The 26,252-nt window shown below is 43.8% G+C and overlaps 1 protein-coding gene across 1 annotated transcript in view; it reads right to left on the bottom strand.

The window, feature by feature from the left end:
* Positions 1–13,070, bottom strand: part of myo7ba (myosin VIIBa) — a 63,543-nt gene extending 50,473 nt beyond the window's left edge. Inside the window, exons 1-8 of the mRNA XM_023799790.2 lie at positions 12,984–13,070; positions 12,356–12,397; positions 12,037–12,138; positions 5,620–5,772; positions 4,848–5,032; positions 3,371–3,492; positions 3,140–3,282; positions 39–152 (exon numbers count right to left, since the gene is read on the bottom strand). Coding sequence (XP_023655558.1) covers positions 39–152; positions 3,140–3,282; positions 3,371–3,492; positions 4,848–5,032; positions 5,620–5,772; positions 12,037–12,138; positions 12,356–12,373 — 837 coding nt within the window. The 5' untranslated portion in view covers positions 12,374–12,397; positions 12,984–13,070. The remainder of the gene's footprint in view (positions 1–38; positions 153–3,139; positions 3,283–3,370; positions 3,493–4,847; positions 5,033–5,619; positions 5,773–12,036; positions 12,139–12,355; positions 12,398–12,983) is intronic.
* Positions 13,071–26,252: the final 13,182 nt, after the last annotated feature.

Below are 26,252 nucleotides of genomic sequence, written 5' to 3'. Positions count from 1 at the left end.
TTGTTTCTTCACAAATGCAGAATTATAGCTGGAAATACCATAGTGAGGTACTTGTATTCTGAGGAATTTCCCAATTGTAAAATCTTCTTCTGCTCAGCTGGCATCCCCATCAACATACAATAAAAGATGTGGTAGTTTCTCTCTTCTGGAGCCTGGAATAGTAGGATATCATTGTCTTTGTACCCTGAAGTATGAAATGTTTTCCAGTAATCCACTATAGTACATTATACTCATTACCACACCTTGTACAATAATTAAACACCCATTGCTATGGGCTGATATTTCTGCCACTAGAAACTGAATATGAATTTTGTATATTTGAATCTGCAGTTATCCGCATTACAAAACTGAATCTGAATTTAATAGTTTGAATTTGAATTCCAGTAACTCGAGATAGCATTTATCCTACCTCAAAAAATTCAGTTCGCAAATTCAATTTCAATCTAGTGTGACACACATCCAGGTCCTTGCAAGAGGGTCTAGCTGCAGACGCCTGTAGAGTGGAGCTCCACCGGAAATACGTCACCTCCACAGGAAACACGTGATCTTTAAGGACGTAAAGTGGAGCTCCGGTTAGGGTTAGTGTTAGGGTTAAGGTTAAGGTTAGGGTTTATTCGCTGTGACACAGAGTTGAGGCCACGTGTTTCCTGTGGAGGTGACGTATTTCCAGTGGAGCTCCACTCTACAGGCGTCTGCAGCTGGACCCTTCTCGGTCCTTGAGAAAAAGTAATCGACCGCAGATTCACAATGCAACTCATTTCCACGTTTACGACAGTTCTGCAGGTCGGGGTAAAGAGGAAGCATGTGCCAAACAAATGCTGGATTCGCAGGTTTGTCATTACGTTATGATACATATGAGAATAAGCTTTATATACACAAGCTATAACATAAACATTAACCATACGTCTGGTTAGTATATGGTAGTATATGTGGTTAAATGAACGATTTCTGGCACTTCTAGTTTATGTTAATATGGTAGACTAACGCAAAACTAGCTAGGGATATGAATTTTACTTCTAGTTTAGTTTAAGTTATGGCTCGCCTGTTCATCTCATGTGGCTTTCTAGCAATGTTTATGCTAAATATTTTTTAAAATATTCATCTCACCGATATGATGCGGAAATCAGTATTAATTTTACGTGAGTATGTAATATTATTTAGAACTTCATAATGCATAGAGAATGTAAACATGACCAATAAAGTTATGTCCATGCAATGACATTTTTGTGGTGTTCGTGACTCTTTTCCTTTCTTAAACACCTGCATTACTAGCGTGTTTTGGTAATGAAAATTGCCTATAACTGATTACATAAAACATTACATTTTTGTGGAGAAAAAAACACTGAATATGAAATATTAAGCAAATGTGTTTACATCCGCGATACACTCAAAATGGCGAATGGGGGCGTGTTAGACAGTGCAGAAACGTGACTGACAAAGACCGATGCAAGGTTTGCTACTGAAGGAAGGGATTCGCAAAATTTCACGGCTGGGTGTTTAAAAAAACACAACTAGACATGGTCATGCCACCATTATGTTCAGCCAAGGGACCAAATAGTAAAAGAGATGATTGACAAACATCATCTAGGGGTGTTGATCAAGGGAGAAAACAACGACGGTGAATGGTTGAAGAAATGATAACAGGGTTTCCGCGGGTCTTAAAAAAGTCTAAAATCACTTTTCCGTGAATTATGGCCTTGAAAAGGTCTTAAATCAGACCAGCAAGTCTTAAATTCATATGATCATGGCATAAATTTTTGTGAGGGATTGTTTCCTCATGTGTTTTGATTTTAAAGAGAAGCGAAAGCGTAATTTCTGTGCTACATGGCTTAGATCGCTCAATATTCATTGAACGGTAGATGGCGTTATGTGCTGCTTCATCTGTCAGTAACCCGAAGAAGAACTTGACAAGCATGCGCAGATGAACCCTTTCTTCTAAAGCGCGCTATTTAGACATGTAGTGCGATTGGAAGGCCGAAGAATACGTATATTCTTATGATTCTTATGATTATAATATAATATCATAATTCTTATGATTATAATATATTCGTATGAATTTCCCTACGATATTTTTTTTTTCCTTAAATTTTCTTTATTTGGTCTTAAAAAGGTCTTAAAAAAGTCTTAAATTTACTCTTAGAAAACCTGCAGAAACCCTGGATAATGCTTAAGTGACGAGATATTGTTACACGATAAGAAAATGTATAAAAATTAGTGTAAAACAGTATTGGAAACACTCCTGCAGGGTGTCCAGCCTTGGCTGTAACCTCACTGTGGCAATAAAGGCTGAATCTGAAGATCTACACAAGCGGCTCCTGACTCCTGATTGGCGGGGAAGAAAAAAACACAACACGAATGCATCAATACACATACCCAACAGGAGCACCTCAAAAACACTGACGGTACGGCGCACGGTGCCCCGCCACTCTCGCGTGACGCTTGTCTCTGAGTAGCAGAGTACTGGCAACTTGTGAGAAGTGGTGGTACGATAAAGATTAAGATATAGCAGTGCCGGTACTGCTTAATTTTTATTACGTATATGATCCCGCATTTGCACTTGCGACACCCCGGCACACGCCTCCTCTTTACCCCGACCTGCAGAACTGTCGTAAACGTGGAAATGAGTTGCGTTGTGAATCTGCGGTCGATTACTTTTTCTCAAGGACCCGGATGTGTGTCATACTAGATTGAAATTGAATTTGCGAACTGAATTTTTTGAGGTAGGATAAATGCTATCTCAAGTTATGTGTGTCACACTAGATTGAAATTGAATTCGCGAACTGAATTTTTCGAGGTAGGATAAATGCTATTTCGAGTTACTGTAATTCAGATTCAAACTATTAAATTCAGATTCAGTTTTGTAATGCGGATAACTGCAGATTCAAATACTGTATACAAAATTCATATTCAGTTTCTAGTGGCACAAATATCAGCCCATACATTGCTTCCATTAAACTTCCTGTCATATTTGGGAAGTCTAGTGTACTGGCAAATATAACAAACTAACAAAAAAAAAATAAATGTAACTACATTACATTACAATTTTAAAAATTAAATAAATGATGATGGACTGTGGTAAAAAATAATTTTTTGTCAGTGCTCTTGATGCATTCCTTCACATGGTTCTACTGTTTGTTACCTGGCGACAGACACGGGACTTCTCAAGCAGGTACTGCTCCACTCGAGCGCCATCGATTGCCCCACTTTTGGTGAATGAAATGTCGATGTACTTCCCAAAGCGACTAGAGTTGTCATTGCGAACTGTCTTTGCGTTTCCGAAAGCTATGGGAGTAGAAACACCATCTGCATTACCATCATCATCTTCATTGCATAATAAGCCCTGTGTGCTGCAGCAATACATATAGATCACCTTCCAAAATGGGGTTGGCCTCCAGGATCTGCTGCTCAATCCAGGAATGTTGGCCACTCACAGCAGCCAGGAATTGTAGCATCAGTTTGGTGGTTTCTGTCTTTCCTGCCCCTGACTCCCCACTAATAAACAGAGGAGCATTTTTCATAATATAAGAAAATTGTACAGGGGGCACATTTCTGAGGATCCATATCATTACTAACAATTATAGTAGGGCTCATAAATACAGTACTAACCCTAAACACTAACAGGATTTTGTTTGATTCAATTATGTGTTGATGTACCATTAAGAGGTCCAGCCGTGGCCAAAAGATTTGAGAATGACACAAATATTAATTAGGAAATTAAGTCTCCTGCCTCCATTTTATGATGGCAATTTGCATATACTCCAGAATGTTATGAAGTGTGATCAGATGAATTTCAAATAATTGCAAAGTCCCTCTTTGTCATGAAAATGAACATAATCTCAAAAAACCCCTTTTGGAAGATGGCATGTGTTAAGAAGAGCAGCAAAGAAGCCACTTATTTCCAAGAAAAACATCAGGGAATGACTGGTTCCTTTAAATCAGAGCTAGATAAGATTTTAACAACTCTGAGCTATTAGTTAAGTTCTCCCCAATCGAGCTCGATGGGCCGAATGGCCTCCTCTCGTTTGTATAGTTCTTATGTTCTTATGATAATCTGCAAAAGGTACAGCAATTGGACTGCTGAGGACTTTCTAATTGTTTAGGGCATTCGGAAAAGAGATTGTCCGTAGGAGAAAAGGTGAGTGCTACTATCAGTGCTGAGTCATGCCAACAGTAAAGCATCCTGAGACCTTTCATGTGTGGGGTTGCTTGTCAGCCAAGGGAGTGGCCTCACTAACAATTTTTTCCTAAGAATACAGCCATGAATAAAGAATAGTACCAAAACATCCTCCGAGGGCAACTTTTCACAACCATCCAAGAACAGTTTGGTGACGAACAATGCCTTTTCCAGTATGATGGAGCAAAAGTGATAACTAAGTGGCTTTGGGAACAAAACATCAACATTTTGGGTCTATGGCCAGGAAACTCCCCAGACAAACAAAAACCCACAAGTTCTGACATACTTCAAGCATTGATTATGCAAGAATGGGCTGCCATCAATCAAGATTTGGCTGAGTAGTTGATTGACAGCTTGCCAGGGTGAATTGCAGAGGTCTTGAATAAGAAGGGCCAACACTTTGCATAAACTTAATGTAATTGTCAATAAAAGCCTTTGACACTTATGAAATTCTTGTAATTATACTTCAGTATACCATAAACATTTGATCTACAAACACTGAACCTGCGGACTTTGTGAAAACCAATATTTATGTCATTCTCAAAACTTTTGGCCATTATTAATCAGAATAAAAACTCGCACAGTCCCTTGGGGTCCTTAATGTGGTGTTCATGAAGGTTTATTATAGCTCATAAAATGGAGGAAACTCAAGGTGCAATTCAGAGCAGCCAACCTGATGACACAGCATTGGTTCTTGTGGTTTCGGCGCATGTTGAAGAAGCAGTTGTCAGCGATGGCGAAGACGTGTGGGGGCAGCTCCCCCAGCCGCCGATCGGTGTAGAGCTCCACCTGCTCTGCCGTGTATATGGGCAACAGCTGGTAGGGATTAACTGCTACTAAGATGGAACCGCTGTAGGTCTGTAGAAACCCAGAGAAACTGTCTCTCAGCTACAGCACTGAGTGACATTCTACATATAATCAAAGTACTAAGGTTAACCAGTTTTCACATTTTCACTTTCTGTGCTACCAAGTATTCAGTATTTTGCCAAAATGCTGGTAACCAAGTCTGATTGTTATAATCACAGCAAATACCAAAACATTAAATTAGTTGAGCTGATAAGTCTACATTGCTCAGAATGTATACTCGATGATCAGATTATGAAGGGATGGGTTAATTTGGGTTTTTAGTAGTCTCTGGGGAGACCCAAAATTTTTGTTTCAGTTCAAACAGGGAATTCTATTGATCAAGTCACGTCCTACAAAAAGAAGTGCAACATACATTTTCAATCAACATATTTGTTATACAACATATAGTCAGTGGTAAGTCCTGCAGGTGATGTAGTGATACCTCAAAAATAAAAAAGTGAAATGCAGCAGCATTTACAGACTGTTGTTTTTGACCATCCTGTTGCAAATTTGTAACACATATAAAAACTATATAGTTTTATGCTAATAAAGATGAGAGAAAGTTGACTGACTTTAACATGGAGTAACGAGGAACTTACATAAATGATGCCTTCTCTGTGTCTGATCAGGAGATTACGGAGGAGCCCTGCGTCATTGAAATCCCCCAAGCGAATCATGTCATCCACTCCAGTCACAGAGGTGGGGTGCATGGGACGGATTATATCCTCATTCTCTTTGATGAGTTGCAGTTCCTTAAATTAAATTAGAAAATCTTATAATTGTAATATGATATAACTATGACATAGTTACAGTCTATCAAGGTGTGTTAGCTTAACCATTGAAAAACTGGCAACAATTCACATGAAGTGGGTACCTGTACATCCTTTGTTATTTATAATTTATAATAATTTATTATTATGCATTGAATGTACATGAAGCTCTCATCTACAATGCAGTATAGATACATAATGCAGTACAAAGCATCCTTATGCTTTTACTGACCATTATAATGCATTATAAAGGTATCTATAGTGAGTTTCATAAAGCATTCATAATGCATAACACACATTGCTATAATGTGTTGTGCCTTTTGATTAATTTATAGCCATGTTTATAATGCTTTATGAATGAAGAGGCGAAGGGGTAAAGCCGAAGAAGCCGCCCCGACGCTCTTCGTGGGAGCCTGCTCTCTTCTCCCTTCCTGGGACGAAACCGCGGCTGCGCTGCCGGCTGCTGGTCACACGCCTGCAGCTGCCTCCGCTCTGCCCGCCGAGGTGCCCCCTTCTGGCCGCGTGATGGTGGCGCCCGCTGGGGCGCTCCTTGCTGGTCACGTGATGGCGGCGCCCGCTGAGGCGCCCCCTGCTGACCGTACGCCCGAGGCGCCTGCCCAGGTGGCCCCTGCTGACCACGTGACGGCGGCGCCCGCCGAGGCGCCCCCTGCTGGTCCCACGCCTGCAGCTGCCTCCGCTCTACCCGCCAAGGCGCCCCCTGCTGGCCGCGTGATGGCGGCGCCCGCTGTGGCGCTCCTTGCTGGCCGCGTGATGGCGGCGCCCGCTGCGGCGCTCCTTGCTGGTCACGTGATGGCGGCGCCCGCCGAGGCGCCCCCTGCTGACCGTACACCCGAGGCGCCTGCCCAGGCGGCCCCTGCTGACCACGTGACGGCGGCGCCCGCCGAGGCGCCCCCTGCTGGTCGCACGCCTGCAGCTGCCTCCGCTCTGCCCGAGGCGGCCCCTGCTGGCCACGTCATGGCGGCGCCCGCAGAGACGCCCCCTGCTGGCCACGTGATGGCGGCGCCCGCCGAGGTGCCCCCTGCTGGTCGCACGCCTGCAGCTGCCTCCGCTCTGCCCGAGGCGGCCCCTGCTGGCCACGTGATGGCGGCGCCCGCAGAGGCGCCCCCTGCTGGCCACGCGATGGCGGCGCCCGCAGAGGCGCCCCCTGCTGACCGTACACCCGAGGCGCCTGCCCAGGCGGCCCCTGCTGACCACGTGACGGCGGCGCCCGCCGAGGCGCCCCCTGCTGGTCGCACGCCTGCAGCTGCCTCCGCTCTGCCCGAGGCGGCCCCTGCTGGCCACGTGATGGCGGCGCCCGCAGAGGCGCCCCCTGCTGGCCACGTGATGGCGGCGCCCGCCGAGGTGCCCCCTGCTGGTCGCACGCCTGCAGCTGCCTCCGCTCTGCCCGAGGCGGCCCCTGCTGGCCACGTGATGGCGGCGCCCGCAGAGGCGCCCCCTGCTGGCCACGTGATGGCGGCGCCCGCAGAGGCGCCCCCTGCTGGCCGAGTGACTAAGGCGCCCGCAGAGGCATCCCCTGTTGGCCAAGTGACGGCGGCCCTGCCTGAGGCCACCGCTCCCATCCTGCCCACGGCCTTACATAAGAACATAAGAAATTTACAAACGAGAGGAGGCCATTCGGCCCATCAAGCTCGTTTGGGGAGAACTTAGCTAATAGCTCAGAGTTGTTAAAATCTTATCTAGCTCTGATTTAAAGGAACCCATGGTTTTAGCTTCCACTACAATAGCAGGAAGACTATTCCATACTCTGACTACACGCTGTGTAAAGAAGTGCTTCCTCAAATTTGTTTTAAAATGTTCTCCCGCTAATTTCCACTTATGGCCACGAGTTCTAGTATTTAGACTAATATTGAAATAGTCATTTGGCTGAACAGCATCCAGACCCGTTAGAATCTTAGAGACCTGAATCATATCCCCCCTTAGTCTCCTTTGCTCAAGGCTGAACAGATTCAGTTCCGCTAACCTCTCCTCATAAGACATTCCTCTAAGACCAGGAATCATTCTCGTAGCTCTTCGTTGCACCTTTTCTAAGGCAGCAATGTCCTTCTTGAGGTATGGTGACCAAACCTGCACACAGTATTCTAGGTGGGGTCTTACCAAGGAATTATATAAGTGTAACATCACCTCCCTTAAACTCCACACACCTAGAGATATAACCCAACATTCTGTTCGCCATTTTTATTGCTTCCCCACATTGGCGAGAGTGGGACATGGAAGCATCAACATACATACCGAGATCTTTCTCGTAATCAGCTACCTTTATTTCAGTGGAACCCATAAAATATCTGTACTGTATATTTCTGCTCCCTGCATGGATTACCTTACATTTATCTGTGTTAAATTTCATCTGCCAAGTATCAGCCCATTCGCTAATTAAATCCAGATCCCGTTGAAGCCTCTCTGCTGCTAGATTAGTATCTGCTACCCCGCCCACCTTAGTGTCGTCTGCAAATTTAACCAGTTTACTGTATGTATTCGTGTCAATGTCATTAATGTAAATTAGGAACAATAGTGGTCCTAAAATTGAACCCTGCGGTACCCCACTATAAACGGAGGCCCACTGTGACATAGTGCCTCTAATAACTACTCGCTGCTTCCTATCAGTTAGCCAGTTTTTGATCCAAGCTGCCACAGTTCCTAAAATTCCTGCAGCTTTAAGCTTTAACAAGAGCCGTTTGTGGGGGACAACATCAAAGGCTTTCTGGAAATCTAAGTAAATCACATCATAGGCCTTTTTGTGATCAATTTCACTTGTAGCTTCCTCAAAGAACTCAAGCAGATTCGTTAAGCAGGATCTACCTCTCCTAAATCCATGTTGGCTATCCTTTATAATGTTATTTGCATCTAGGTAATCTACCATTTTCACTTGAATTATAGCTTCCATTATTTTTCCAGTAATGCTAGTTAAACTGATTGGCCTATAGTTTGCTGGATTACTTCTATCCCCTTTTTTGAATATGGGTGTTATATTAGCATGCTTCCAATCTGATGGTACCACACCCGCAGATAACGATTTCTGGAATATTAAAGTCAAAGGTTGGCTAATAATATCCCTCATCTCTTTCAAGACTAAAGGTAAGATGCCATCAGGCCCCTGCGATTTATTTATTTTGAGTTTAGCTAGGCTTAGTATCACATCAACCTCAGTTATACATATATTGGTCATAGACGATGCTGTATTCGTATTAATTGGTGGTAAGTTACTTGTGTTCTCTATTGTGAACACCCTTGAAAAATAATCATTAAACTCGTTTACCATATCAATTTCGTTATCAATTATAAGGCCCTTACTATCCTGCAAATTAGTGATTTCAGCTTTTAGTGCTCTCTTGGAGTTAAAATATTGGAAGAAACCTTTACTGTCATGCTTAGCCTCCAATGCAATTTTTCTTTCTACATCCCTCTTTGATAGCCTAATGTCATTTTTTAACTCTGTCTGTAGACTTAGATACTCCTGCTTGATTTTGAAATCATTAGTTATTTTCCAGTTGTGGAACAGAGCCCTTTTCCTCCTGACTTTATTCTTAATTTCCTTAGTAAACCACCTTGGTTGCCGTTTCCTAGATTTAGTTTTGCTGGAAACAGGTATGAAGTCCTCTTGCACTTGCAACAATGTGCTTTTGAAAAATTCCCATGCCTCTTCAACTGTTTTGCTATTTAACTCTGTCCAGTTTACAGTTTCTAATTTCCGTCTCATACCATTAAAGTTAGCCTTCCTAACATTGTATACTTTTAATTTAGACTTTGCTCTTCGGACACTAAAATTAACCTCGAATTTAACCATGTTATGATCACTACCGTACAATGGGTCTAAAACCTCTAATTTTCCAATCCTATCCTGGTTATTACAAAAAACGAGATCAAGAAGGGCTTCTCCCCTGGTAGGAGTATTAACAAACTGAGTAAAAAAACAATCCTGTACTAATTCCACCATCTCAAGTTCATTTACAGAAGAGCCAGAGACTGTGTCCCACTGTATCCCAGGTAAATTAAAATCACCCATAACCACCACATCATTTTTATTACTCATAATCATCATCATATAATATTCTGCTTTCCTCTACAGCTACATTAGGTGCCCTATAACAAACCCCGACAATTAGGCCATTTGAATCTTTAGCATCAAGTTTGATCCATACAGCTTCTGAATTTTTATTTTTATCAGTGAGATCCCTTGCCTGCAAGTTTTCTTTTACGTATACTGCAACACCACCTCCCTTCTTGCCTATCCGATCTCTACGGAACAACGTATAACCATCCATATTATATTCATCACCATCATTGTCACTCATCCATGTTTCAGTTATTCCTATAATGTCGTAATTGTCTGAAGAAATTAAAGCCTCTAAGTCATTAATTTTGTTTCTAATACTCCTAGCATTCAAATACAGACCACTAATGGTAGGCTTTTTACAGTGTCTACTTTTAATATTTATTTGGGCTTTCCGTCTCTCCCCACATAAATTCTTAACTGACCTCCCTGCCCCCCCAGTCCCTAGTTTAAACATTCCTCAACTATTCTGCACATACGCCTCCCCAATACACTGGTTCCCCTATGGTTCAGATGCAACCCGTCCGGCTTGAACAGGTCCCACCTTGCCTGAGGCCGCCTCTCCCGTCCTGCCCGTGGCCCTGCCTGAGGCCGCCCCTCCCGTCCAGCCTGGCTCTCCAGTCCCGCCTGCGGCTCCGGCTGCCCCGCCTGTGGCCACGCCCGCGGCTCCGGCTGCCACGCCCGTGGCTCCGGCTGCTCTGCCTGCGGCCGCGCCCCCTGCTTTGTCTGAGCCTACACCCTCAGGGACCTCCCTCCTGACTCCCTCACCCTTGCCCCGGCCAGGTCAACAGCCCCCGGGACTCCACCTTTCAGTGTCCCGCAAGGGACGGGGACACAGGCGTCGGGCCCGGGTCCCGCCCGCCCTGCCCCCTGGCTCGCCCGTTCGGCCCCTGGCTGTGGCTAGGTGGCTGCCTGCGGGTCCTGCGCCTCGGGGTCGGCGGTCTCCGCCGGGTTCCCCCCTGGATCCTCGGTGCCGGCCCTCGGTCCCACCTCCGGCTCCATGTCGGCGCCTTCGCCGGCTCCGGCTGCGCCTCCGCGGCTTCCTCCTCCTGCCTGCCTTCACTGGTGTTCCCTCCGTCACTCCCTCGTCCCGTTCCCTTGGCCCCTGGGTGGTCTCCTTCTGTTCCCTTCTCCCTCTCGCCTGCGGCCCCTCCGGCCGCTGCCCGTCGCCCGCCTGGGCTCCCTCGGGCTCCCCTTTGTCCTCCTTCCGTTCCGGTCTTGTCTCCCCTGTCTGCTCCTCCTCCCTTCGTCCCGCCTGTCTTTGTTCCTGGTCCCTCTGTTCCTCCTCTGTGCACTCCTGGCCCCTTCGTGTCGCCTGTGGGTGTCCCCTCTGTGTCCCCCTTCTCTGTTTGTCTGTCCGCGTTTCCTGTGCTTTGTCGGGTTTTGTCCTTTTTCTCGTCCCTGTTTCTGTTTTGTATCTCTGTCTTGTTCCCTGTTCTTCGTCCCGTCCGTCGCCTCCTCTCGGGCGCGCCCGGTGTGCGCGCCTTTGGGGGGGGGTTATGTCACGCCCCGCTCCGTCTGCTCCCGATATGTGCCGCGCCCACCTCATTACCTCCTGTTTCGCCCTGATTGTTCTCACCTGTCGCCTGTTCCGTTTACCTAGTCTCTTGTATTTAGTCCACGTCTTGAGTAGTTTTCCCCAGATCTGTCATCGTCAAGTCCCATGTGTGAGTCTCCGTCTGCTTCGTACCCCAATAAACCCCGTTTTTGTCCGTCCACCTGGCTGCTCTCGCCTCTGCTTCCCTGCTCGCCGACTCGCACGCTGACACATATAATATACTCATGTATTTCTTGATAATCAATAACTCATCAAATTATTTAACTAATTAAGCTTATTAAGTAATCAGGTGGCATAATCTAACAAATACATGGAATTCACTGGGTGCCCTCAAGGAGAGGATTGGGAAGTGGTGTTCTTCTAGCCATCCGACAAGATATCAGTAACTTTTTGGTGAACAGAAGAAATTCTTATTACTTTTTATTATTTATTGTTCACTTGCATATATTCTGATGTTTAATTGTTTTTTTCTGGGAAAATATGTACTAACTGCCCAAATCAATAGCTTTAAACATTTTCAAAACATTTGATGGCCTAAGACTTTTGCACAGCACTCAATATCTAAATGGCTTCAGGTTTCAGCCCTTCTTCAGTCTTTTACTGTGTTTTTATGTTTTACCTTTCCTTCATCATCAATTAGACTGAGCTGGCCAGTGTCTTTCAGTTTGACCTCTGCACCAATGGGGACTCCAATACCGGAATCTACCCATACGTAATCTCCCTGCAAATCAAGAAATATAGTAGTGTTAAAGTACATGAAATATCTGCATTCAGTAAAGTTAATTTCTTTAATTTCTTAATTTGAAATACAAATGTTTAATATTTGTTTCATGGTACATCATAAAAGAAAACATAAACCTCTCAGTAATAATTATACTATATTAATATTATAATTTAAATATGACAATGATTTTTGTTATTTACATAGTGAATAATACCTGTCTTAAAACCACCATGTTGGGAATCTTCTTTCCTCCAACCTGAACATTAAAAAGTAGTCATGTTAATCTGAAACCAAGTCTCTGTATTCAGTGTCATTATGAAGTCAAATGTTCTGTAAGTATATGAAAATGACTACCAAGCCTCATTGCCACACCCTATTTAGCCCAGGATAGCAAACACTGTTTTCCTCAGTGAAAAGTAAGTTCCTGCCATTTGCAAACTAAGTTCACTTATATTTCATGCACACACACAAATCTGGATCACAGAAACTATATTATTTATAAATTATATTTATAAATAATATAAACCAAATTTTCCCTTATACTAATGTCACAAGAAACATTACACCAGTCCAGCAATATTTTACCAGACAACTGTAAAGGTTTATAAACACAAAACTATTACTCATTATCAAAACCCACATGGAAACTTCTCATAATACTATTGAAGGTTTATGCAGATTTTTTTTCTTTGTATTTAACCCTTTAGGTCCTATTGAAAATGTTCATCTTAATTTAAAGTAGATTGTACCTCACAACATTGACCAAGGTGAAGACTGCCATCTTTTGAGAGAATTTGAGATAATGTAACACTGAAAGAGAAGCTGACAGGAGTTGAACTTACCTTAGAATGCTGCTCCTGATGCCAATCCTGAACGTCCCTCTGGTCTGAGGTTCCAGTTAGAATGTACTGATCTTTCTGACATGCTTCCCTGCACCTGGATATTGTAAAATAGTACAACACATCTTTATGGCCCTTAGACTTTGACCTCTAGCAGACAATGATCCACCCAAAACAACTAAGGCCTAAATGATAGGGAGTAAGAATACTTTCCTGATATTCAGGATTCCACCTTTTTCCTGATCTTTCCTTTATATTTGCCTTTGATAGCTTTTGTGACACATATTGACAGCTTTTTAAAAGTTTATACCTAACGTGATTTCTCAGGTATGTACATCCTACCCATTGATTTTTTTGTAATTATTAAAAATGTATTTGCAGTAGAATGTATAGACAGTATACCAGAAACATAAGATCATATGGTGCCAATCTGGTTTGTACTAAATACCTACTGGCAATAAATGTGATATGCAACCTCTGGACTCTGCACTACAATCCAGCTACAGTGGTCTTTACGAGGTCATAAATGGTGACTCACACTACAAACAATAGATAGATCAGCCTCTTGACCCAGGTAGTCGCCAGTATTCTTCACCCTGGCACCAACGACAACATGGCATTCCCCAGACTCATGTTCTGACGGGTTTGGCAGAGGCAAAGTATGTCTTTATTTTCCATGACTCCCATTGAGGCCTGTTACAACTGTTAACTGTTATGATGGGCAGTTCTGAATGTTCTGAGTTTTCACATTGGAGGTTGGTGGCAAATATGACTGGGTTTCGGTGGACCGTCTGAAATTGGCTTATTTGGACACATGCTTTAGCAGGAATATATCTGGTGGTAGACCACCCTTATTAATTTTTGGCACCTGACCTTTCCACCCTCCTGGTCCACCACAACCCATTCTGGTCAGGTAACTCAGCTTCTCTGCAAGTTGAACCTGTCTGTATTTGTCAATTCAGGGGGGCAGGGCATGTGTAAGAGCTACCACTGTTTAGGCAGAATTCACATGTTCCCTTATTAGCAACTGAACATACCACAACCACGGAGCAAAACCAATAACCACACAGAAATACACCAGACAGCCAACACAGACAACACAAGAAAAAAAAAAAGTTACTTATTACATGGTTGAACCCATAACAATGAACAATGAAGAGGGGTGTGCTTATGAGCCATACAGTGGGCCTGGAAGTGGAACTCCCAAACAAATGACTATGAAGCATGCAAGACTCAGGGAACACACAAAAAGGGATGGTCAGTGACCTCAGCTGGCCAAACAGGGGGGCAGAACAAGGGCCGATCTTGACATTAAAACTATTTTACAAACTATTGTGTGGTTGTAGCAGCTGATGCATTCACGTGGGTTCCCCTTGCTGCCTGACTGTTAACATACTTTTTCAAGTGTTTTCTTTTAAGAAGGTGAATAAGGTTTATCAAGCTGGCATCCAATCTGAGATCCTTATCTTTGGAAATTTTGCAAATAACTGTTGTTTCTGCCGTGTCAGTTTTGGAAAGTTCCATGTAGTTTGTCACGCCCCGCTCCGTCCGCTCCTAGTGTGTGCCACGCCCCCTCATTATCCACGCGTGCTTCCCCGATTGTGCCCAGCTGTTTCCTGTTTCTTTTGCCTTGTCCTGTGTATATGAGTCCGCGTCTCCCCATGTATGCCAGATCCGTCATTGTATTGTCGTGTATTGTCCGTGGATGTCTCTGCGTGCTTGTCTTTTGCCAATTAAAACCCCGTTACCTGACTTCCTGGCTGCTGTCGCCTGCTTCCCGGCTCGCCTACCGTCCGATCGTGACATAGTTTCATGCCACACCTAGGACTCAGAGCATTTGGTTAATATGTATTACATTTATTGGCATTCACATTTCCAGTTGATCCATCCAGTAATTCTAGAAAATAGTGGTTGGGGGAAGGATTAGATGGGGGGGAAGTGTGATGTGACGAGGCTGTCTGGGGAATATATTGTTGTCGTGCCACCAGAATTTTATGTAGTTTTCCTAATGTGACTGTTGTCTTGGCCTTAAATTGCTTATATTTGATTTTCAGTAATTCTTCTTCGCAAGTCTGTGAGCAGTCAGTAAAATTTCCTTGTAGGGCTGACCCTCCTGGCTTCCAAACCTGCTGACTCCAACCAAGATCCTGATCGTTGATTCAGTCTCTGTTGGCCTGATGCCCTAAAAACTCACTGGGCTCTATTTTGATGATCAAAATAAAAAGATCAAATGATCAAATAAAAATGTTCAAAGTATAAAGCACAAAGCAGAACTAACATTCATGGGTGTGTCCAAATTTATTTCACTATTTTGACAGCGGAAAAACCAGACTTTGCACCAGCACAAGGTGCAAAATGGTAGTCCTAGCTCTCTTAATGATTCAGAAGCGTGTTTTGGGTAAAACAAGCAATAAACAAACTGGAATGATGTGTCACCTCAGCTTTAAAAGGCAGTGGTGCATGATCTATGACACATTGCTAATATAACGGTGCATTTGCCCAGCAAGCCAGATCGCTTTTCAGCCGAGGAAACAGATGTGCTCGTGCGCGAGTTGAAAAGGTGTAATCACGTCATCTATGGGAGCACCACTGTACCACCTAAGCCTTTTAAGGTAAAGCAGGCATGGTATTTGGTAGCAGCAAGTGTGCCCTCGTTTTCTGACATCATCAAATCAACCAATCACTGCCGAAAATGGTATAATGATGTCAGAATATAGGGAAAGCAGAAGTTCACTGCTGAATGAGAGCATTGGCTGGGAACGGGGGCTTTTATGTTTTTTTTATTTTGATTTTGGGTTTGCAGTTCACAAAATATAAATAAAGGTGTAATCTTTGTTCAAACAAAACACAACCTAAAGTTTTAAGGTGTTTTAAAATGTTCAAATAAAAGGCAATAGGGCTATTATTTTTCTTACCATGTATCCTTACCATGCAACGATTCAAAAAAGGGGATAGAAATAATCCAGCAAACTATAAGTCAATTAGTTTAACTTGCATAACTGGAAAGGTATTGGAAGCTATAACCCAAGTGAAAATGGTAGATTACCTGGATTCAGGTAACATTCTGAGGGATAGCCAACATATATTTAGGAGAGGTAGGTCCTGTTTAACTAATCTACTTAAGAACATAAGAAATTTACAAACGAGAGATGGCCATTCGGCCCATCAAGCTTGTTTGGGGAGAACTTAACTAATAGCTCAGAGTTGTTAAAATCTTATCTACCTCTGATTTAAAGGAACCCAGGGTTTTAGCTTCCGCTACATTAGCAGGAAGACTATTCCATACTCTAACTACACGCTGTGTAAAGAAGTGCTTCCTCAAATTTGTGGATTACCTTTCATTTTTCTGTGTTAAAATTAATCTGCCAAGTATCAGCCCAGTCACTAATTAAATCCAGATCCCGTTGTAGCCTCTCTGCTGCTAGATCAGTATCTGCTACACCACCCACCTTGGTATCGTCTGCAAATTTAACCAGTTTACTGTATGTATTGGTGTCAATGTCATTAATGTAAATTAGGAACAATAGTGGTCCTAAAATTGAACCCTGCGGTACCCCACTATGAACGCAGGCCCACTGTGACATTGTGCCTCTAATAACTACTCGCTGCTTCCTGTCAGTTAACCAGTTTTCGATCCAAGCTGCCACAGTTCCTAAAATCCCTGCAGCTTTGAGCTTTAGCAAGAACCGTTTGTGGGGGACAACATCAAAGGCCTTCTGGGAATCTATGTTGATCACATTATAGGCCTTTTTGTGATCAATTTCACTTGTAGCTTCCTCAAAGAACTCAAGTAGATTCGTTAAACAGGATCTACCTCTCCTAAATCCATGTTACCTATCCCTCAGAATGTTATTTGCATCCAGGTAATCTACCATTTTCACTTGGATTATAGCTTCCATTATTTTTCCAGTAATGCTAGTTAAACTAATTGGCCTATAGTTTGCTGGATAACTTCTATCCCCTTTTTTGAATATGGTGTTATATTACCATGCTTTCAGTCTGAAGGTACCACAGCCGCAGATAACGATTTCTGGAATATTAAATTTAAAGGTTGGCTAATAATATCCCTCATCTCTTTTAAAACTATAGGTAAGATGCCATCAGGGCCCTGTGATTTGTTTATTTTGAGTTTAGCTAGGCTTAGTACCACATCAGCCTCAGTTATACATATATTGGTCATAGACGACGCTGTATTCGTACTAATTGGTGGTAAGTTACTTGTGTTCTCTAATGTGAACACCCGTGAAAAATAATCATTAAACTCATTTACTATATCAATTTCATTTTCAATTATAAGGCCCTTACTATCCTGCAAATTAGTGATTTCAGCTTTTAGAGCTCTTTTGGAGTTAAAATACTGGAGAAACTTTTATTGTTATCCTTAGCCTCCAATGCAATTTTTCTTTCTACATCCCTCTTGGACAGTCTACAGGTAGAGTTAAAAAATAACATTAGACTTAAATACTCCTGCTTAATTTTGAAATCATTAGTTATTTTCCAATTGTGGAACAGAGCCCTTTTCCTCCAGACTTTATTCTTGATTTCCTTAGTAAACAACCTTGGTTGTCATTTCCTAGATTTAGTTTTGCTGGAAACAGGTATACAGTCCTCTTGGACTTGCAACAATGTGCTTTTAAATTCCCATGCCTCTTCAACTGTTTTGCTATTTAACTCCATCCGGTTTACAGTTTCTAGTTTCCGTCTCATACCATTAAAGTTAGCCTTCCTAACATTGTATACTTTTAATTTCAACTTTGCTCTTCTGACACTAAAATTAACCTCGAATTTAACCATGTTATGATCACTACGGTCCAATGGTTCTAAAACCTCTAATTTTCCAATCATATCCTGGTTATTAGAGAAAACAAGATCAAGAAGGGCTTCTCCCCTTCTCCCACAAAGTGAGTAAAAAAAACAATCCTGTACTAATTCCACCATCTCAAGTTCATTTACAGAAGAGCCAGAGACTGTGTCCCACTGTATCCAGGTAAATTAAAATCACCCATAACCACCACATCATTTTTATTACTCATAATCCTGATATCATCATATAACATTCTGCTTTCCTCTGCAGCTACATTAGGTGCTCTATAACAAACCCCGACAATTAGGCCATTTGAGTCTTTTTCATCCAGTTTTATCCATACAGCTTCTGTACTTTTATTTTTATCAGTGAGCTCCCTTGCCTGCAAGTTTTCTTTTACGTATACTACAACACCACCTCCCATCTTGCCTATCCGGTCTCTACGGAACAACCTATAACCATCCATATTATATTCATCACCATCATTGTCACTCATCCATGTTTCAGTTATTCCTATAATGTCGTAATTGTCTGAAGAAATTAAAGCCTCTAAGTCATTAATTTTGTTTCTAATACTCCTAGCATTCAAATACAGACCACTAATGGTAGGCTTTTTACAGTGTCTACTTTTAATATTTATTTGGGCTTTCCGTCTCTCCCCACATAAATTCTTAACTGACCTCCCTGCCCCCCCAGTCCCTAGTTTAAACATTCCTCAACTATTCTGCACATACGCCTCCCCAATACACTGGTTCCCCTATCCATATTATATTCTTCCCCATCATTGTCTCTGTCACGATCGTCGGTGGGCGAGCAGGGAAGCAGGCGAGAGCAGCCAGGAAGTCAGGTAACGGGGCTTATTAATGGAGGGACGGACAGGCACGGATATCTAACGTGACACCACATCGGGATCGGACGGAGCGGATCGTGACAGTCACTCATCCATGTTTCAGTTATTCCTATAATTTTGTAAGTGTCAGATGAAATTAAAGCCTCTACATCATTAATTTTGTTTCTAATACTCCTAGCATTTAAATACAGACCACAAATGGTTGGCCTTTTACAGTGCCTACTTTTAATATTTATTTGGGCTTTCCGTCTCTCCCCACATAAATTCGTAACTAACCTCCCTGCCCCGCCAGTCCCTAGTTTAAACATTCCTCAACTATTCTTCACACTCGCCTCCCCAATACACTGGTTCCACTATGGTTCATGTCATGTATGAGTTTGTATGAGTGCGCACAGTAAGTTACAGTGTATGACGGCTTTACGTCACTATAACGCTTTACGTTAGTTAGCGAGCTAGGACTGAGAGAGATAGACGTGCGCTCAATTTACTGCTGCGAAGGCTCGGGGTTCCCGCAATAAAACCGTGTTATAAAACAAAGCACTGCTCGATTATTGTACATGGTGTCAGAAGTGACCCGGACAGCCATCGTGACGGAGACAAAAGAGAACAGGCAGCGATATGGCAAAGTTCAGTCCCCCAGCCAACTTTTCCTTCGATAAACCGGCAGAATGGCCAGACTGGAAGCACCATTTTGAGCGCTACAGGATTGCGACAAAACTTGATAAAGATGATAGGCAAATGCAGGTGAGCTGCTTAATTTATGCCATGGGCAGCGAAGCGGAGAACATTTATAAGTCATTCGTGTTTGCCGCAGACCGGGACCGCAATGACTTCACCGCCGTGATGAGAAACTTCGATGAGTATTTTTTTTCCACGGAAGAATGTTATCCATGAAAGAGCGTGTTTTCACCGGCGAGCGCAGCAGATCGGCGAGAAGACGGAGAGTTTTATCCGCGCCCTATACGATCTATCTGAGCACTGTGAATTTGGTGCGTGTAGGGAAGAAAACATCCGTGACCGCATTGTAGTCGGGATACGGGACAAAGAGCTTTCTCGCAGGCTACAGCTAATGGCGGACCTCATGCTGGCGCAGACGATACAGACTGTCAGACAATCGGAGGAGGTTGCGACACAAGTGAGCATGCAGGTGGATTCAGCTGGTTTGGTGCAGGAGGTACAACATAAACAGGGCAGCATAAATCGGCAGCAACAGGAACGACGACAAGGCAAGTCATGTTTGGGCAAGCTATGGGGGGAAAGTAAAAAGAAGTGTGGTAAATGTGGCAAAATACAGCACAGCAGATATGAGCAGTGTCCTGCAACAAAAGCCACATGTTACAATTGTCACAAAATCGGACACTGGGCCAGGGTGTGTCGCAACAGCAGGTCAGTAAATGAGGTCACAGAGACTGAGGGTGAGCAGACCTCATATTTCCTAGGTTCAGTGTGTGATACAAATGAACAAAATGCAGCATGGACTGTGCAGCTACTTGTTGATTCTATCCCTGTGGAATTTAAGATCGACACTGGAGCGGATGTTAACGTCATTAATGAAGACACATTGCACAGACTCGCCCCTAAGAACAGATTAGAACCATCTGACCTCCCTCTAGACGGCCCGGGAGGAGAGCTGTGGAGTCTCGACTGTTATAATGCCACCGTGAGCTACAAAGGCAAAGATTACCCCTCTAAAATCTACGTAGTCCGTGGACACAGAGTTAACAATCTACTGAGTCGCTCGCTATCGGTGAGGATGAATCTGGTGAGACGAGTAGATGAAGTGACACAGAACACCAGCATGCACCAGCAGCCTTTTGGTGAACATGGCACTCTAAACACGGAATCAGTCAAGATTATGTTGAAAGATGATGCGGTGCCCTATGCCGTGCACACTGCACGACGTGTGCCCTTTCCCATGTTGCAAAAGGTGAAAGAGGAACTACAAAGAATGGAGAACAAAGGTGTTATTGATTGGGTGACACAACCTACCGAATGGTGTGCCCCCATGGTGCCAGTCCTGAAAAAGAACACAGCCAAAGCCAGGATCTGTGTCGACCTGACGAAATTAAATAAGTCCGTCAAACGAGAGCGCTACATCCTACCTACCTCTGATGAAATAATCTCCAAGCTGAGTGGTGCAACAGTGTTCACCTCCCTTGATGCTGCCAGTGGATTTTGGCAGATTCCTCTGCACCCCGATAGCTGTAAACTGACGACATTCATAACGCCATTCAGCAGGTACTGTTTTAAGAGGTTGCCTTTTGGCATAACAAGTGCACCAGAGATATTCCAGCGAAAGATGCTAGAGACATTAGAGGGGCTTGAGGGTGTAGAAGCCTTTATGGATGACATCCTGGTCTATGGGGCCAACATGGAACAACACGATGCCCGACTTGAGAAAGTGCTGCATCGCATTGAGTTAGCTGGTCTAAAGCTCAACAAAGAGAAGTGTTCTTTCAGGAAGAGCCAGCTACACTTCCTGGGTCACCTAATCGACCTTTCTGGGGTCAGGCCAGACCCTGAGAAAGTAGAGGCCATTCACCAGCTGCCGCCTCCAGGAAACGTACAAGAGCTCAGAAGAGTACTGAGCATAGTCAATTACCTAGGCAGATATATCCCTGCTCTCGCCACAATAGCTCAGCCCTTATACGAGCTGCTAAAGAGCAAGAACGTTTGGACCTGGGGCCACCCACAGCAGTCATCTTTTGAAAACATTAAAACAATGCTCACGACAGCACCAGCCCTGTCCTTTTATGATATCACTAAGCCCACTACTGTGTCTCCTGATGCCAGTAGCTATGGACTAGGAGCCGTGTTGCTTCAGCTCCACGGGGAAGAGTGGAAACCAGTTGCTTATTGCTCCAGGCGTCTCACTGAGGCTGAAACTCGCTACGCCCAGATCGAGAAGGAGTGTCTTGCTAGTGTGTGGGCTTGTGAGAAGTTCGACAAATATCTGTGTGGCTTGGATCAGTTCAGGCTTGAAACAGATCACAGACCATTGGTACCACTCGTCAACAGCAGGAGCCTTGACAATGTTCCCTTGAGGTGTCAGCGTCTCCTTATGCGGCTCATGAGGTACAACCCAGAAGCAGTTTATGTGCCTGGTAAAAATCTTGTCATCGCTGATACCCTGTCGCGAGGCCCACAGACCCATGTGACAGAACAGCCCGACACACGCAGCGAGGTGGAATGTTACGTCGCCACAGTGATACAGGGCATTCCAGCATCTCCAAGTCGAATGGAGAACATCAAATTGGCCACAGCAGCTGATAGCGAACCATCAAATTGGCCACACCCCTGCCTGATCGCCCTTGGAAAAGAATAGCCATAGACCTTTGTGAACACCACAAGAATAATTACCTCATAGTGTCAGATTACTACTCACGGTTCTTGGAGATACTACAGCTGCCATCCACAACCAGCAGTCAGGTTATTCAGAAACTAAAATCCACCTTTGCTAGGTTTGGGATTCCAGAGGAAGTGGTGAGTGACAATGGGCCTCAATTCTCCAGTATAGAATTCCAAGAGCTGGCAAGGAAGTTAGACTTCAAACACGTAACATCCAGTCCTCACCACCCCCAGGGAAATGGTCATGCTGAAAGAGCGGTTCAGACTGCAAAGGGAATCCTTCGACACAAAGATCCACTACTGACCCTCATGTGCTATATCTCAACCCCTTGCGCCACTACAGGTGTCAGCCCAGCAGAACTCTTAATGGGGAGAAGGATCAGGACGAGTCTCCCTATCTTAGACCAAAATGGCCCAACCAGAAGATAGTTAAACAAAAGGATGCTAGTGAAAAGATCAAACAAGTTTTCTATTATAACCGTCGCCATGGAGCCAGACCTCTCTCTTCGCTAAGACCGGGAGACACAGTGTTCACTAAGCTGGACCAGGAAAGGACTTGGGTGATGCCAGCAGTTGTCTCAAAGGAAAGTGTTACCCCAAGGTCTTACCTCATCAACACACAAGACGGTGTAGTGTTGCGGCGGAACCGCCGCCATCTTCGGCCAGAGTTGCCTCCACGGCCTGCCATGGACTCATCCCTACCCACAGCCACGAGCAATGGGGGAGCAATATCTCAGTCTGGGGATGCCCCCACTCCAGAGACCGCCTTTTCTAAACCAAGTCAGGCCACATCCCTCACGCACACAACTACAGCGCTGCCAGCGCAGGTTTGCACCAGATATGGACGGGTGTGCAAACCAGTTGTGAGACTGGACCTGTAGACACTGATGTGTCCACCATATGGCTTTTGAAAAGAAGTGGTTTTGTGATTTAATAATATACAGCCTTGGTTAAGTGTGATTTAACTTTTGATGTGTTTTATATGTTTCCTTTCAAGGAAACTGTTCTGTGCCAAAAGCAGTCTTGTTCACTGTACCTTTGTTTACTTACCAATCATTCATGTGTATAAGATGCTAAGGTCACACCTTACGTTTGCTGAGCGAGCAGACTTGCAGATGGTCATTTTTGATTACAGAGGGTTGTGTTTTGTGGTTATTTGTTTGCTGCTTTAATACACCTTTGTTATAGGCAATAACATAAAAGGGGGAAGATGTCATGTATGAGTTTGTATGAGTGCGCACATTAAGTTACAGTGTATGACGGCTTTACGTCACTATAACGCTTTACGTTAGTTAGCGAGCTAGGACTGAGAGAGATAGACGTGCGCTCAATTTACTGCTGCGAAGGCTCGGGGTTCCCGCAATAAAACCGTGTTATAAAACAAAGCACTGCTCGATTATTGTACAGTTCAGATGCAACCCGTCCGGCTTGAACAGGTCCCACCTGTTCCAGAAGGTCTTCCAGTGCCCCATAAACCTGAACCCCTCTTTCCTACACCACCATTTTAGCCACGCATTTAATCCCCTTATCGCAGCTCAAGATTTGTCATTCACATTGACAAGTGAACAATGGAATATCTAATTTGTGTTCACTGTGTTAAATTATTTGCAAGATCTAATTTTGATTGTATTTGGGTTTGCTGATGGCCCTCCACAAACGGTCTTAAAGAAAATGCTTGCATTTATTACATTCCTTGTTGTAATATCAGGGTCAGTATATCAACTGAGGGACAGCAAAGCGGGAGCTCATGATCATAGGTCATAAATATGGCTAGTGGCACATATACACTCACCTAAAGGATTATTAGGAACACCTGTTCAATTTCTCATTAATGCAATTATCTAATCAACCAATCACATGGCAGTTGCTTCAATGCATTTAGGGGTGTGGTCCTGGTCAAGACAATCTCCTGAACTCCAAACTGAATGTCAGAATGGGAAAGAAAGGTGATTTAAGCAATTTTGAGCGTGGCATGGTTGTTGGTGCCAGACGGGCCGGTCTGAGTATTTCACAATCTGCTCAGTTACTGGGATTTTCACGCACAACCATTTCTAGGGTTTACAAAGAATGGTGTGCAAAGGGAAAAACATCCAGTATGTGGCAGTCCTGTGGGCGAAAATGCCTTGTTGATGCTAGAGGTCAGAGGAGAATGGGCTGACTGATTCAAGCTGATAGAAGAGCAACTTTGACTGAAATAACCAGTCGTTACAACCGAGGTATGCAGCAAAGCATTTGTGAAGCCACAACACGCACAACCTTGAGGTGGATGGGCTACAACAGCAGAAGACCCCACCGGGTACCACTCATCTGCACTACAAATAGGAAAAAGAGGCTACAATTTGCACGAGCTCACCAAAATTGGACAGTTGAAGACTGGAAAAATGTTGCCTGGTCAGATGAATCTCGATTTCTGTTGAGACATTCAAATGGTAGAGTCAGAATTTGGCGTAAACAGAATGAGAACATGGATCCATCATGCCTTGTTACCACTGTGCAGGCTGGTGGTGGTGGTGGTGTAATGGTGTGGGGGATGTTTTCTTGCCACACTTTAGGCCCCTTTGTGCCAATTGGGCATCGTTTAAATGCCACGGCCTACCTGAGCATTGTTTCTGACCATGTCCATCCCTTTATGACCACCATGTACCCATCCTCTGATGGCTACTTCCAGCAGGATAATGCACCATGTCACAAAGCTCGAATCATTTCAAATTGGTTTCTTGAACATGACAATGAGTTCACTGTACTAAAATGGCCCCCACAGTCACCAGATCTCAACCCAATAGAGCATCTTTGGGATGTGGTGGAACGGGAGCTTCGTGCCCTGGATGTGCATCCCACAAATCTCCATCAACTGCAAGATGCTATCCTATCAATATGGGCCAACATTTCTAAAGAATGCTTTCAGCACCTTGTTGAATCAATGCCACGTAGAATTAAGGCAGTTCTGAAGGCGAAAGGGGGTCAAACACCGTATTCGTATGGTGTTCCTAATAATCCTTTAGGTGAGTGTATCTTATAGCAGTCACCTGTTTCTCAAAGAAGGACAGTGAATGCTGTAAGGATACAGGTTGTTTTCTAACAATGGTAGGTAGTATAAATCAGGCTCCATTCCTAATCCAGAAAACATACCATGCATACTTTCTTAACCCCTTGGAACCGGCCATCCCGCCGGCGGGATCTGACAGAAATTTCACAAAACCGTTTAAATAACTCCGCGAGTTTTTGTCATATACACATTTTAAAAATACTCTCAGAAACCTTGGACGGTCTACTTTTCAAATATATATAGGTAGAAACTAAATATATTTTTACAGCTTCGTGATACGAATTGAAAGAACAAGAGTGACTGACTTAAGCGTCTGCGTCTCGAAGCGGCTCTGATCGCCCACCCACTTGCAAATCGCGCTATTCGCATGATAATAACATGATAATCCGACAGTTAGTATTGGGTAAAGAAATATGTGAATACGCCCATTGTGACCGAAATAAACAAGAGCACATGTCTGGGTAGTGTTTACACTGATCGGCTACAATATAGCACACGGATACGTCTCTGCCGCTGAAGCTTTGCGCCAGTGTTGCCACTTTCAGCAGCGAAGCTCATACCTGTGTTCATAGCTCAGTGGGCTAAGCCTGTGTGCCTGCAATCACGTGGTCGCCGATTCAAACGCAGCGTATTTAGAACGTGAATAGCGATCTTCCGCTGAGAGCGGTCCCAAACGCTCCCGACGCAAGTAAAACCAAGAAAGGTGACACGATTTGCTTTTTTGCCTATTTAACCTAATTTTAAAAACTTTAATACTTCTGACAATGGAAGTTTTGAAAAGAAGACAGATAACGGATTTAGTCAGTGTTTTTTTCACGATTCTACATAATGATTTCAGCGAGATATAAACTGAAATACACGAGAAAGATACGCGGTCGATGATGCCCTCGTCCCCAGAGCGTCAATAATAGTCACTGCATCATATTTATCGCTTTCTATATTTATATAGTCACAGTTTTTCATTTTTCATTCCATCTATCAATAAACTGTGAAAGGGATTTTATTGTTGCTACTTTTCTTGCGTTTCAAACTGCCTTTCCAAAGTGATGGGTGTGGGGTGCAGTGACATTCCAGACTGATGGGCCATTGACAGTATGCAAACTACTACAGGTGTGAGGACACCTATCTCATCAATATTCATTGTGAAGACCACTGACTTTGAGAAAAAGAGTGTCACTCCAAAGTTCTAACACTTTAGTAATCAAACCATATAAAATTTCTGAA

The sequence above is a fragment of the Paramormyrops kingsleyae genome, chromosome 15 (assembly GCF_048594095.1).
Source record: "Paramormyrops kingsleyae isolate MSU_618 chromosome 15, PKINGS_0.4, whole genome shotgun sequence".
NCBI lineage: Eukaryota > Metazoa > Chordata > Actinopteri > Osteoglossiformes > Mormyridae > Paramormyrops > Paramormyrops kingsleyae.
Note: the sequence above shows the minus strand (reverse complement) of the source record. Positions and strands in the feature narration are given on the sequence as shown.